The sequence below is a fragment of the Mustelus asterias genome, chromosome 17 (assembly GCF_964213995.1).
Source record: "Mustelus asterias chromosome 17, sMusAst1.hap1.1, whole genome shotgun sequence".
Lineage (NCBI taxonomy): Eukaryota > Metazoa > Chordata > Chondrichthyes > Carcharhiniformes > Triakidae > Mustelus > Mustelus asterias.
Window position 1 is genome coordinate 12,367,752 of NC_135817.1, and position 15,637 is coordinate 12,383,388.

At 42.3% G+C, this 15,637-nt stretch overlaps 1 protein-coding gene across 3 annotated transcripts in view; it reads right to left on the reverse strand.

Moving 5' to 3' along the window:
* Positions 1-1,042: 1,042 nt before the first annotated feature.
* The window catches only part of akap11 (A kinase (PRKA) anchor protein 11), a 92,254-nt gene continuing 77,659 nt past the window's right edge, over positions 1,043-15,637 (reverse strand). For all 3 annotated transcript variants that reach the window (XM_078232297.1, XM_078232294.1, XM_078232296.1), the window contains 2 exons: positions 6,953-7,113; positions 1,043-4,550 (listed from right to left, as the gene is read on the reverse strand). In XM_078232297.1, coding sequence (XP_078088423.1) covers positions 4,395-4,550; positions 6,953-7,113 — 317 coding nt within the window. In that variant the 3' untranslated portion in view covers positions 1,043-4,394. The remainder of the gene's footprint in view (positions 4,551-6,952; positions 7,114-15,637) is intronic.

Consider the following 15,637-nt stretch of genomic DNA (forward strand, 5'->3'; position numbering starts at 1 on the left):
AGATACAAAACATGGCAAGAAGCTATTGTGCACGAGTTTCCAAAGTGTAACAACTTAGTGCAATAGTTTATTCATTCACTGTGAGCAAATTCCAGATTGAATTCCATTTGTCCATCTCACCCACTCAACCAAACCATTGATATTGTTCTGGAGTCGACAGCTATCTTTTTCGCCATCAACTACATGGACAATTTTTATGTCATCTACAAATTTCTACAGCGTATAATGGTTTTTATTCTGATGAAAAAGCTCCTACAGATTTTACACTGATTATAAGGGGAAAATTTGATTTGTTAAAGTTGCATTTTTCAGGAACATTAAACAAGGAATTACTATATATAAATACGAACACATTACAAATTGGACTGGTCATTGCTAACTTCTTGAATTCAGTGGTGTTGGTCATTCCTTATTTAGTCATTTAACAGTAGTGGACTCGTCAACATTAAGGGCATTTAAAGGGTCATTGGATAAACATATGGATGATATTGGAATAGTGTAGGTTAGATGGGCTTTAGATTCGTTTCACAGGTCGGCGCAACATCGAGGGCCGAAGGGCTTGTACTGCGTTGTAATGTTCTATGCTCCTGCAAGTGGCCAGAGCAACTTTCTTGCATTTAACAAATCTAGCTGTACAACAGTGACAACCTGCAACGGCCACAGTGGAAACTCTCTGTGACCTATCTGGCCAGCCGTGTCCTCTGCACATATATTTTATGTCATCTACAAATTTCTCATATTTCTCTTACTGACATGGAGAAGTGTGATACGTTCTTTATTTTGTATCGTTACATGAATATTAGTTAGAATGCTCAAATTGATTCCCTAGCATATTTCATCTTAATGTGGGATAAAACAATTTATCACGTCAAACCAAGCCTCAACTTATTGGGTGCTATCTATATGTGCCTTAAAATGAAGAAATATATGCACCCTATATAGCCAGAAAACATTACTTCTACGTCTCTAAATTTCATAGTGAAGACACCAGCACATGTTCCTCAGGAATTTAATCCTATTATACAAAACAAAACACACATGTAAACTCAGTAGATGATCTACAGTTTATTTATTTTTTAGTCATTGCTGGAGAAATAAACCAAGACATCAACATAGTGCAACTTGCAGCTTATAATCTGAGAACAGAATGTACACTTGGATTAATAGCTGACACACAAAACTGCTATAAGTTAAATGAACTTCATTGCTCTATTTTTGGCATAATTCATATAGAGATTACAACCAGACATCACACACTTCATATTTACCCCTAGCATGTGAATTACAATGGAATTAACACTGCACAGTAACAAAATAAGTACTATCAAAATCAAGTTCAATTTTAATGCTTCACATTGTCATCAAAATGGCATCACTAAGTACAACTGAGAATAGAGCACAAACAGAGGAACACACACAAAAAATAAAGTGACTAAGTAAACCAGGAATAAACATTCCACTCAGTTAGTTGCATGGTGGTGCAGATATCACTTGGTTAAAAGGTGCTATGTTGAATCAAAGTAGTTGGGGAAAACGCATTCCATACTCCTTATCCATATTTTATCCACTACCAGATAGAAAAATAATCAAAGGCAGGAGCTGGGGATTCCAATGTGTATATAACAGGATCTCTGAAGTGGGAAATCTCAGGCAGTATCTTGTGAATTTTATATAAGCAAAGGATTAAATTTAATCTGCAATGAATTTTATTACTGCTGGCAATAGTGTGATATTCTGGCACCTCATAAGGTTACATGCACGCAGCCCATCATGTGTTCATGGGAGTATGAACACTAATAGAACTCACAATGGCTTTCAACATTTTAGCACATGGCAAAAATAAGTCAGCTGGTAAATTACTGTGCAGATGGTGTAGGGAGCTGATAAAATGATGCAACTAATCCAAACATTAAACTTGCGGGAAATATAACAAATCAGTGCTGGGGAGCTTTGAAGTGTTGGCAGAAAAACACAAATTATTGTCACAATGGGATTGAGGACGTTTGCTTTTGTACATCAGACTGACTCAAGTGTAGGAATGTCCATTAAAATTTTCTTGAAAGACGATGCTTTTGTAAGTCACAACTTGAGTCTCACTGTGCAGTTGCTATACATTACCCCATTCTCACTAGGGGTCTTTGGAATTGTATTATCCTGGCACCCAAATCCTTTTATTCTAAACAGAGCAAAGTTTTCAACTCAGCACATAACATGCAGGCCATAATTTCAGAGCCGTACAGAATCATTCGCTCCCTCCAAGAGGTCAGCTTGTGGGAATGTAACCCCTATGTAACACAACTGACAGTATATAGTGGTAAATATCACCATCTTAAAGATCCATCTGCTCCCAGCATAAACCTAATAGTTAAAAAACCAGAGTTACCTGATCTGTGGGCCCATATCAAAATGGTCTGCTGCCATTTCCAAATGCGTTTTTTTGTAATTTTCTGTTTGTGATCACAATACAAATATATAGCCTCATCTTCCAGAATTTTCTATAGGAGAGATTTGTGTCCCACACTAACAAAAGGCAGTGATCATCGGAAAATCAAAGTTTCAAAGTTTGTTCATTAGCGTCACAAGTAAGCTTATATTAACACTGCAATGAAGTTACTGTGAAAATCCTCTAATCACCATACTCTGGCACCTGTTCGTGTACACTGAGGGAGAATTTAGCATGCACCTAACCAGCATGTCTTTCAGACTGTGGGAGGAAATCGGAGCACCCAGAGGAAACTCACACAGACACGGGGAAAACATGCAGACACCGCACAGACAGTGACCCAAGTCGGGAAATGAACCCAGGTCCCTGGCGCGCTGTGAGGCAGCAGTGCTAACCACTGTGCCACCATGCCACCCATTCAGATGGATTGCACGCTGGCCAGTAAAGGAACCCGCCTGACTTTCTGATATTTGCTAGAATAGACCCCAGAAAGTCTGCCCTGTATTTCTCATGACACTAAAGTTCAAATTCGTCATGTTAAAATGTTTTAACCAGGAGATCTAGAAGTGGGCATCTGCACACTGACCATAGAAACAAAGCAGGACTGAGGAAACAGAATACCAAGTTGCAAACCTTAAAGGGTCCATTGGTGCAAGACTCCACTTTAGTAAATAGGGAGTGTTGTGAATTAGACATGTCGATAGCCGAAGGTGAATCTCCCATCCTCTCTCCCACTACCTTGATGGAATGTTGCACAGAATGGACTGGTAAACTAAGGGCAATTATGAGACAGCGGCTAGAGGGGATCTTGCCTGTGACTCACCAGGTCAGTGGACTGGGGTCAGCAGCTGGGGCATTAATAAATCTGCGGAGACAGCCACACTTGGATAGATACTGGCAATATGCTTTTTGTCTCCAATTACCACAAGCTGCACTACACAACAATAGCAAAGCTAGTTTTCTCGTGGTTTGTAAAGAGTGACAGGTTCCACCACGAAAGTAAGTGTAAGTTAGGAAGCACTAGCAAAACAAAGTACTCTTCACCACCTCATCTTCAAGGGTTACAATTCTCTCTCAGCTTTGCTGAAGCTGGTGGTCAGGGTACAAAGCCCTAGACAACCCTCCAGTACCATAACTAAGCCTTCTGTGTTGCAGGCTGTTCAAACTTGAGTGTGTTGTAATTTAGACTAGTACATGTCAACGTGCACTTTTGTTGAAGAACCCAACTTGCAGATGATTGTTGACATGTAATTTCTTTTGTTTTTTGAGACAGCACTGGTTTATCTTAAATGATCAGAAAGTCCAGTAAAGTCTCAGGTTTACCTTAGAATGAGCTGTGATTGTAAAGTGTAGGACCCAACAGCCACCTAGAGAGCGAAGGATTTCACAAGTTTAGTTCCTCGGCCACAGCTAATGTCATGGTGTTAACATCCGGAACTGAAAGGATGTCAGAACTTCTGGGACTAGACACTAGTACAATGCACACTGCCATCAACTGAATGATTAGGTGTGGCTTCAAAATGGCAAGTCTTTAGGAAGCTGCAAGAACAACCTTCAAACTGATATGTCTCCAACTAATTCTCATGGGAGGGATCACAAATTCCTTATACTTGAAAATTGAGCAAGGAGGAAATCGGCGGGAATATCCTCGGAACCGCACTGTTAGCCACACTACAGGTAAAGTAACAGTGGTTAAGCAAGAGCAGCTTCGAGGAACTTTCCAGCCTAGTATTGTGTTTAATTTAGATCTCGACTTGTCCTCGCAACAAAATCTTTTCTAACTTTACAGTACAAGAGAGTTTACCACGTTATGCTTTTTGTCATAAAGAACACAAACATTCTGGTTCAGCTCCTTGTTCAGTAGGCTGCACACATAGCAATACTTGGCTGGTGGGTACCTGACAACCCTCTACAAATGGACTTTCACTGTCTTTGTACGTGGCTACATGTTCTATGTATCCTCCAGCAGCCAGTCAAAGAGGGGAATGCGAGTGCAGTGAGCTCCAGCTGGGTCTTGTTCCCTGGTCTCGCAGTATCGCAGAACTGCTCGCAGCAGGTCGCAGATCTTCCAGCCCCTCGCTTCTGCCCTTTTCACCACTGCAGAAAACTAGAGAGATAACAGCACATCAGCATTAGGGGAGGCAGTGGCATAGTGGCATTGTCACTGGAGTGGTAATCCAGAGACCTAGGGCGGGATTTTATGGCTGCGCTCACCCCCGAAACCAGAACATCCTGCCCGAGGTCAACAGACTTTTCTATGGTTCGCCCCTCGCCCGCTCCAATTCCCGTGGCAGGTGGAACAGGAAAATTCGCCTCCCAGGGTTTCAATACCACCACAGCAGATGGTGAAATTTGAATTCAATAGAAATCTGGAATTAAAAGTCTAATGATGACCATGAAACCATTGTCGATTAATGTCCTTCAGGGAAGGATATCTGTTCTTACCTGGTCTGGCCTACATGTTAATCCAGACCCACAGCAATGTGGTTGACTCTTAAATGCCCTCTGAAATTGCCTTAGGTCAAGGGCAATTAGGGATGGGCAATAAATGCTGGCCCAGCCAGTGACGGCCGCATCCCATGAATGAGTTAAAACAAAAGATAGGTGAAGCCACAGATTCAAAGCAACACTCTGATGTAAAGCGCTATCAAGGAGTGAAGTGCTTTGTCACGATGTTGCATTTAAGTGCTGAATAATTACTGAACGAATATAACGAGGGTGCAGAGACAGAGTTGAAAAGTAGGATTGAGGTTACCAAGTCTCCAAGATTGTTCTGCAGTATCCAAAGAAGAAAATAAATCATCGGAGCATTAGAATCAGGGTGTCCTTTTCCCATTTTCTTTCAAGGTTTTCTTTATTAATGATAATAATCTGGGAGTTGGGGGCAAAAGGTTGTGTTGACTGGGTGGACTGACTGGTGGCAGACTGTCTATGGTGGAATCTTCAGCACAAATGTCCAACCAGGAAAACTGAAGACTATGCAGGCCAAAATAACCCTCCTCCTGTACAAAATATCTTCATACTTCTATCAGTATTATATGTGCAAATTAGCATTACAGCGGGCAGCACGGTGGCACAGTGGTTAACACTGCTGCCTCACAGCGCCAGGGACCTGGGTTTAATTCTTGGCTTGCGTCACTGTCTGTGTGGAGTTTGCACATTCTCCCCATGTCTGCATGGGTTCCCTCCGGGTGCTCCGGTTTCCTCCTACAGTCCAAAGATGTGCAGGTTAGGTGGATTGGCCATGATAAATTCTCCTTCAGTGCACCCGAACAGGCACCGGAGTGTGGCGACTGGGGGATTTTCACACTAACTTTGTTGCAGTGTGAATGTAAGCCTACTTGTGACTAATAAATAAACTTAACTTATTTAGTCGGGAATAAATCCTGAATTCCTCCACTATCAACATCCAGGGGGGTTATCATTGACCAAAAGCTGAACTGGACTAGCCAGGTAAATACTGTGGCTAAAAGAGTTGGTCAGAGGCTGGGAATTTTGAGGCGAGTAACTCACCTCCTGATTCCCCAAAACCTATTCACCATCTACAGGCACAAGTTAACAGTGTAATGAGATACTAATTGAAAAACACAATACTGTGGCTACTGGCAATCTGAAATAAGAGAAAATGCTGGAAATCTCAGCAGGTCAAACAGCAAGTGGGGAAAGAAACAGGACTGACATTTCAGGTCAATAACCTTTCATCACAGAATTGTTAAGGCACAGCAAGAGGCCATTCAACCCATCTTACCTGTGACTCCTCCCTTTTCAGAGGCAAAGGGTGATGACAGAAGGCTGATTTAGTGACTGGAAGCCAGTGTCCAGTGGCATATCACAGAGATCTGTGCTGGGTCACCTATTATTCGTTATTTATATAAACAACAAAGATAACTATGTGGGGGGAGGATTAGTAAATTTGCAGTTGACACAAAGATTGGCCGGGTGCTTAATAGTGAGGTTGAGTGTCTTGGGCTATAGAAAAACAGATGGGATGGTCAAATAGGCACGGTAGCATAGTGGTTAGCACTGCTGCTTCACATCCAGTGACCTGGGTTCGATTCCCAGCTTGGGTCACTGTCTGTGTGGAGTTTGCACATTCTTCCCGTGTCTGCGTGGGTTTCCTCCGGGTGCTCCGGTTTCCTCCCACAGTCCAAAGATGTGCAGGTTAGGTTGATTGGCCATGGTAAATTGCCCCTTAGTGTCCCGGGATGTGTGGATTAGTGGGTAAATATGAAGGTTAGAGGGATTAGCAGGTAAATATGTAGGGATATGGGGATAGGGCCCAGGTGGGATTGTTGTCGGTGCAGACTCAATGGGCCGAATGGCCTCTTTCTGCACTGTAGGGTTTCTATGTTTCTAAGTAGCAGATGGAATTTAACCCTAAAAAGTGAGGTGATACATTTTGGAAGGAGTAATTTGACAAGGAGGTAAAGAGAAAACTAAAACAAGATTGAATTCTGTATAAAGCAATTGAACACCTTGTAAGCAAGCACCATTTAAACTCATACTCACAGGCGACAGCTCATCTTCAAAAGCTTCCTTGAAGCAGATCAAAGACACCTGGAACTGTGAGGCAGCTATCCACTGCAACACCGTTCTCATCTGAGGATCGAGATTGCTGGGTTTGAGGTCAACATTTAAAATTAATAATGCTTCTTTCACCTGCATCAGACCTATAAACGGATAAAAAAAGGTGCAAATGGATTTGAGTTGATTGTTGAGAAATTAGCACTATTTTAATCAAAAGAAAATGGTGGTTACAAGTATGAAAAATATAAATTACAACTGCTGCTAAGGTCATGAAGAGGAAAGAGAGAGTCGAATGTTTCGTGCTTGTGGTTCCTGCATATTTACAATATTTGCTCATTTATTTCAGATCCCTGCCCCTGTACCATTGAGCAGCAGCAATGAAGACTGCAAACATCCTGAAGATGAATTCTTCCACTGCCAAATAGCCTCATGGGGGTTGGGGGAAGGGTGCAGAATGAAGCAACCTGACATAACTGCTACATTGCACCAGCTGGTGACCTGTGGCATTGCCCCTACTGGAGTTTGCGAAGTCTATCCAGCTCATTTCACTGGGGTACATTGTGGGCAAGCTACATGTGCCCAACTGTGGGTTACTGGTATCCCACTGGGAAGACAATACAGCATCATCCCCATTGGACAATTTACATGGCTCCATCTGGTAACCTGGTATATCTGGTTTCACCAGCTGATAAGAACCGAAGATCAATAGAAATAGGAGTAGGCCATTCAGCCCCTCAAGCCTGTTCCACAATTCAATAAGATCATGGCTGTGGTATTGGATTGAACTCCACTTCCTTGCCTGGTCCTGTAGCCCTAGGTTCCCTTATCCACAAAATTCGTCCTACTGAATGACCTCACTGCTCACTGGGAAAGAGAATGCCAAAGACTAACGATGCTCAGACAAGTAAGTCCTCCTATTCGCCATCTTAAATAGGAGAGCCTTTATTTTGAAACTGTGACCCAGTTTAAGATTTCATGAGGGGAAATATTCCACCCTGTCAAACCCCCTGAGTATCTTTCAGTAAGATGGGGAGGTAGAGTGGTATTGTCACTGGACTAGTAATCTGGCGACTCAGTGAAAAGCTCTGAGGACCCACGTTCGAAATTTGAATTCAATATAAATCTGGACTTAATGCTGGCCGTGAAACCATTGTCGATTGTCATAAAAACCCATCTGGGTTACTAATGTCCTTTCGGGAAGGAAATCTGCCACCCTTACTTAGTCTGACCTACTTGTGGCTCCAGATCCACAGCAATGTGGTTGACTCTTAAATGCCCTCCGAAATGGTCTAGCAAGCCACTCAACTGGGCAATTAGGGATGGGTAATAAATGCTGGCCACCCATTTCCCATGAAAGAATAAGAAAAAAAAACTTCTCATTCTTCTAAACTCCAGTAAATACAGGCCCAAACTGCTCAACATTTCCTCATAAGATCCCAGGAATCAGCCTAGTGAACCAGCTATGAACTGCTTCCAATGCAACTATGTCCCTCCTTAAATAAGGAGGCCAAAACTGTACACAGTATTCTAGGTGTGGTCTTACCAATGCCTTTACAGTTGTAGCAAGACTTCCCTATTTTTAAATTCCAACCCCCTTGCAATGAAGGCTAACATTTCATTTGTCTTCCTAATTATTTGCTATACCTTCATGCTAAACTTTTGTTATTCACGTAAAAGATGAAGGCATGTAAAATCGCCGGCTCCAGCGCAAGCTTCCCTGATGAGCTCAGTGCATTCTATGCCCGTTTTGAGCAAGAGGTCAGTGAGAGCATGCCCTCCTGGAAGCCCTGGATTTGGGGTCACCATTGCAGGTGTCAGAGCAGTTTTCTCGAAGGTCAACCCACGGAAAGCGACTGGCCCGGATGGGGTACCCGGACGAGCACTCAGATCCTGTGCCGGATCAGCTGGCGGGGGTATTCGCAGACATCTTCAACCTCTCTTTACAACAATCTGAGGTCTCTATCTGCTTCAAGAAAACAACCATCATTCCAGTACCTATGAAAAACCAAGCAGCGTGCCTTACTGACTATCGGCCAGTGGCTCTGACATCCATCATTATGAAGTGCTTCAAAAGGCTAGTCATGGCACTAATCAATGCCAGCCTCCCGGATTACCACTACAATTTGCCTATCGCCGCAACAGGTCCACAGCAGTCGCCATTTCTCTGGCCCCGCACTCAACCCTGGAACACCTAGACAACAAGGACACCAATGTCAGACTCCTGTTTATTGACTACAGCTCAGCCTTCAACACCATTATTCCCACAAAACTCATCTCTAAACTCCATGGCCTGGACCTCGGCACCTCCCTCTGCGACTGGATCTTGAACTTCCTAACTCACAGACCACAATCAGTAAGAATAGGCAACAACATCTCCTCCACGATTATCCTCAACACCGGTGCCCCACAAGGCTGTGTTCTCAGCCCCCTACTATATTCCTTATACACCTATGACTGTGCGGCCAAATTCCCCTCCAATTTCACGTTTGCTGATGACACCACCGTAGTGGGTCGGATCTCAACAATGACGAGACAGAGTACAGGAATGAGATAGAGAATCTGGTGAACTGGTGCAGCAATAATAATCTCTCCCTCAATGTCAACAAAACGAAGGAGATTGTCATCAACTTCAGGAAGTGTAAAGGAGAACATGCCCCTGTCTACATCAACGGGGATGAAGTAGAAAGGGTCAAGAGCTTCAGGTTTTTAGGTGTCCAGATCACCAATAATGTGTCCTGGTCCCCTATGCCGACACTATAGTTAAGAAAGCCCACCAATACCTCTACTTTCTCAGAAGATTAAGGAAATTTAGCATGTCAGCTACAACTCATCAACTTTTACAGATGCATAATCGAAAGCATTCTTTCTGGTTGTATCACAGCTTGGTATGGTTCCTGCTCTGCCCAAGACTGCAAGGAACTACAGAAGGTTGTGAATGTAGCCCAATCCATCACGCAAACCAGCCTCCCGCCCATTGACTCAGTCTATACTTCCCGCTGCCTTGGCAAAACAGCCAGCAAATTAAGGACCCCATGCACCTCGGACGTTCTCTCGGAGGTCATGTACCAATCAACTGAAGAACAGCTTCTTCCCTGCTGCTGTCAGACTTTTGAATGGACTTACCTTGCATTAAGTTGATCTTTCTCTACACCCTAGCTATGACTGCAACACTACATTCTGCACTCTCTAGTTTCCTTCTCTATGTACGGTATGCTTTGTATAGCACGCAAGAAATAATACTTTTCACTGTGCGCTAATACATGTGACAATAATAAATCAAATCAAAGGGCACTCAAACCCCTCTATACTGCAGTATTCTGCAATCTCTATTTAAATCGTATTCTGCTTTTCTATTCTTCCTGTCAAAATGGACAACTCGCATTTTCTCACATTATAATCCATCTGCTAACTGAACCTGTCTATAACCCTTTGCAGACTTTATATCCACCTAACACCTTGCTTTCCTACCTATCTTCATACCATCTTCAAATCTAGCTACAATATCGCCAATGCCTACAACCAAGTCATCAAAAAGATCAGAAATGGTTGAGGCTTCAGCACTGATCCCTGTGGCATTCTACTAGTTGCAGTTTGCCATATCCCAGCCAGTTACTGAAACCAGCTAATATATCACCCCAAAAGCATAAGTTCTTATCTTGTGTAGTAAGCTTTTATGTGGCACCTTATCGAATGCCTTCTAAAAATACAAATACACCACATCTACTGTTTATCCACTCTGCTTGTCACATCCTCAAAGAATTCTCATAACTTGCTCAAACCCTATTTCCCGTTCAGCAAAAACCATGTTGCTTCTGCCTGATTGCAATCTTATTTTCAAAATGTCTTGCTACTTTGTCTTTAATAAAGGATTCTAGTATTTCCCCAATGGCACACGTTAGACTAACTGGCCTGCAGTTTCCTACTTTCTGTCTCCCTCCTTTCTTGAACAGAGATGTCATATTTGCAGTTTTCCAATTCTCTGGGACGTTCCTAGAATTTAAGGAATTTTAATATGTTCACTATCTCAGCAGCCACTGCCTTTAAAATCCTAAGATGAAGACCATCAGGTCCAGGGGACTTTTCAGCCTTACGTTCAATTAGTTTGCCCAGTGAAATGTTTCTCTTGCAGTAATGATTGTTTTAAGTTCTTACTTCCCTTATGTTTCTTGATTTACTACTATTCTTGGGATGTTTATGTCATCTACTGTGAAGACAAGATACAAAATAATTGTTCAAAATCTGTCATTTCCTCATTTTCCATTCTCTAGTCTTTCTCTAAGGGACCAATTTCATTTTAGCTATTCTTTTTCTTTATATATACCTGTAAAGCTTTATTTATTTCTTGCTAGTTTCTCTCATACTCCAATTTCTCTATATTATTTTTTAGTCATCCTTTGCTGTTTTCTAAAATGTTCCCATTGTCTGGCCTACCATTAATCTTCGCAACATTGCACACCCTTTCTTTAAATCTGATACCATCAAAACTTCCTCGTTAGCCACAGATTGCACATTCTTCGCAGAGTCTTTCTTTCTCGTGGAATATATATTTGTTGAGTTATGAAACATCCCCTTAAATTTCCACAGATTCTCTGCCATCTTACCTTTTAACCTATTTAGCCAATGCTATTTTCATAAAGGCACTAGTTATGGACCCATATATCTCACTCTGAAACTGAATGTGAAATTCTATCATGTTATGCTCATTCTTGCCCATGAGGTATTTAATTAATTCTGTCTCATTGAACGTTAACAGGTTCAAAATAGCTTGGTCTCTGGTAGGTTTCAGAATGTACTGTTCTAAGAAACCATCCCTAACAAATTCTATGAACTCATCAACTAGGCTACTTTTGAAAATTTGAATTGTTCAATCAATGTGAAGATTATAATCACCCAGGATTATTGCAGTATCTTTCTTGCAAGCCCCAAATATTTTTCCATGTATTACCCAGAAGGTGATAGGCAGCTAGAATTCACTGCCTCAGGTAATTACCTACTGTGTAGCTACTGCTAGGGAGCCCATGAACAACTCACACCAGTGAATCTTATCCTTTGCTATTCCTCATCTCTAACAAACCGATTCTACAAATCATTTCTCACTATTGATTTCATCCTTTATTAGCAAAGCTGCCCCATCTACTTTTCCCTTCTGTCCTTCTGAAATGGCAAATACCCTTGAATATTCAGGTCCTAGCCTTGGTCACCTTGCAACCACGTCTTGGTAATGGCCATTATATCATATTCAGTTATTTGTATTTGTGCTATCAATTCATCCATTTTGTTACAAATGCTGTGAACATTCAGATAAAGTGCCTTTAACTCTTTTTACAGTATTTTGAAAAATTCTGACCTTATTTGCTGCTGCATTCTTATGCTCTGTCACACAGCGGTTATCATTACTCATATCATTACCCTGCACCTTGTCCTTTCACTTAAACTTTCCAAATCTCCCCTCACATGAACCTTCCCCCTCCTCCCTGACCCACTATTTAGCTTAAAGCCAATTCCACAATCTAAGTTATACAATTTTCCAGGACACGCATCACAGTTCAGGTGAAGGCTAGGAATTCTGGGCAAGTAACTCACCTCCTGACTCCCCAAAACCAGTCCATCATCTACATGGTAGAAGTCACAGAAAGGGCATAATTGCATAAAAGGAGATTTCCAAAAATGTTGCCAAGGCTTGAAAATTGCAGCTTTGAGGAAAGATTGGATAGGCTAGGGTTGCTTTCCTCAGAACAGAGGAGGCTAAGGGGTGATCTAATAGAGATGCACAAAATTATGAGGCCTGGATAGGGTAGACATTAAAGACTTGTTTCCCCTAGCTGAAGGGTCAATTATCAGAGGGCATAGATTTGAGGTAATTGGTAAAAAGATTAGACAGGGCATGAGGAAAAATTTGTTCACCCAGAAAGTGATAGGCAGCTAGAATTCACTGCCTCAGTTAGTGGTTGAGGTTGAAATATCAACTAATTTAAAAGGTACCTGGATCTGCATCTTGAGTGCTGGAACCTGCAAGGCTACAGACCAGGTGCTGGAAAGTGGGATTAAAATAAGCGGCTAGTTTTCTTTTGGCTAGTGGAGACAAGATGGGCTGAATGTCCTTTTTCTGCACTGTAGCATTTCTATGATTCTAAGTCTCCCCAGAACCTGTCTACAAACTACAAGGCACAAATCAGGGGTATGATGGAATACTCTCCACTTGCCTGGACAAGTGCAGCTCCAACAGTGCTCAAGAAACTTGACATCATCCAGGATAAAGCAGCCCCGCTTGATTGGCGCTTTATCCACCAACTACAACATACATTTCCTCCACCACTGACAGAGTGGCAGCAGTGTGTACCATCTACAAAATGCACTGCTGCAACTCACCAAGGCTCCTTCGACAGCATTTTCCAAACCTGCAATCTCTACCATCTAGGACAAGAGCAGTAGATACCTGGGAACACCACCACCTGGAGGTTCCTCTCCAAGTCACTCACCACCCTGACTTAGAAATAAATCGCCATTCCTTCACAGTCACTGGGTCAAAACCCTGGAACTCCCTCCCTAACAGCACTGTGGGTGTACCTACATGACATGATGGCAGCAGTTCAAGAAGGCTGCTCAATACCACCACTTAGCCAGCGACGCCCACATCCTATGAAAGAATGCGAAGTTCCCTCCAAGTTGCAGACCATCCTGGTTTGGAAATATATCACAGTTCTCGCAGCTCCCTATCCAAAAGTACTGTGGCAGCTGCTTCACCAAATTGTTCAAAAAGGTAGCTCATTATCACTTTCTCAAGGGCAATTAGAGATGAGTAAAAAATGCTGGCCTTGCTCATACTTCCAAGAAAAATAGATATGAATTGTCTAGTGAAGATATCCATCTGTTCATTGAGATTTTATTTCCATTCTATAACCTCTTCATTGTTAAACAGATTCAAACTCACAGAGAAGGGTGTGGCCTGTGGAGATAGTACCTGTTGTCCCAGCCAAGGACATAAATGACAATCCATCAACTGGAATAATCACTGGCCACAAAAGCATCCAATATACTAATCAGAGTGTCAGTGCCAAAGTAGCTAAAACTCTTTGGAGATGTACAGCCCAGAAAAGGAAGACTGAAACGGACAAGTCAGATGGAACTATGGCAAACTGGGTAAAGGACGGACAAACCTAGTAGAGCGACTATATACAGGAGAGGCGAATGGACAGATCAGAGAACTATTTCACACAGAGGGGGGAAAGAATGGGCAAATTAGATGTAATCACTAGATGCTGGGTGGTTAAGTGAAAAGACCAGGCTCGGTGACAGATCTGTTTCCAGAACTGTTAAAGGACAGATCAGAAAATTGCTGCATAGAGGGTTGGTGAATGGAGATATCACTTATAACTGCTGTACAGTGTTGGAATGGACTCCCCAGCAGGTGGCTTGCCCCTCGCACACAGTGGCCAATTAATGAAATGAATATCACGAGGGCTGAGGGATAAGGCATTTGTTTAGTTTGTAGGAGGCCTCTCACTAACCCTGAAATACCTGATGGCCCAGTCGGCAGTTCCATCACCCCGCAATTATCTCTCTCTCTCCCCCCACCATCTTGAAAAAAAGACAGCTGAGGGGTGACCTAATAAAGGTGTTTAAAATTAAGCAAGCATTTGATAGACCAGATACAGAGAGAGAATGTTTCCTCTTGTAGGGAAGAGCATAACGAGAGGCCGTCAATATAAGATAGCCACTGAGAAATCCATTAGGGAACTCAGAAGAAACTTCTTTACCGTGAGTGTGGTGAGAATGAGGAGTTTGTTACCATAGGGGGGGTGGTTGAAGAGAATTGTACAGAAGTATTCAAAGGAAATCCAGACAGGCGTGTGAGGGAGAAGGGAAAAGAGGGAACAATGCTGGATTTAGTTGAAAAAAGATGAGAAGCAGCTCAAGTGGAGTGTAAATACTGACGTGGAGTGGAGGGGCCAAACGGCCTGTTCCTGCGCTGTCCATCCTATATAAATTCTATGAAACAAGGGCACCATGTCATGGTGACTGCTTAAATTTGAAAGCCACAACTTCAAAGGGTGCCTGACAGGATGAGGTGTGGCTAGATCAACAGTAATTAACAAAATATCTGCAAAGAGTCAACCGGTGCCTTGTTGAATGGCAACTGAGATTTAAAAATGAAACTAAATATGCAATTGAATGGGTCACCATAGAGCTAATATTGAGTGCCAGGTAAGAGAACATTAGTTTCATCTGACAACATGCACTGGCATCAGAGATGTCCCCGAAGAGACACCAATCTTCATGTGGCTTCCTTAGACTGTTATCCACACCTGGTTAAACAGCATTCTGGGATAGACACTAAATCAGGAAGGAAAGATCTGATTAACCAATTCCATCATCTGGAAATTCTGAGTTATTTTTGAAATCATGACTTTGTTAGCTGTGTTAGTAAATCTGGTATTATCCAATTTGGTTATGGCTTGCAGCATGCACCTTATTTATGTGAAAAGAATAAAATATTTGCAAGGCTATGGAGAAAGAGTGAGATCAATTGGGTAGTTCTTTCAAAGCTGCAGGATGGGCCAAATGACTTCCTTCTGTGCTCGGAGATTGTGAGATAAATAAGTTGCACGCGGTTTACATCGAAGAGTTGCTAATGCTAGTTATTTAATCTGTGCCTTCAATCTAGGT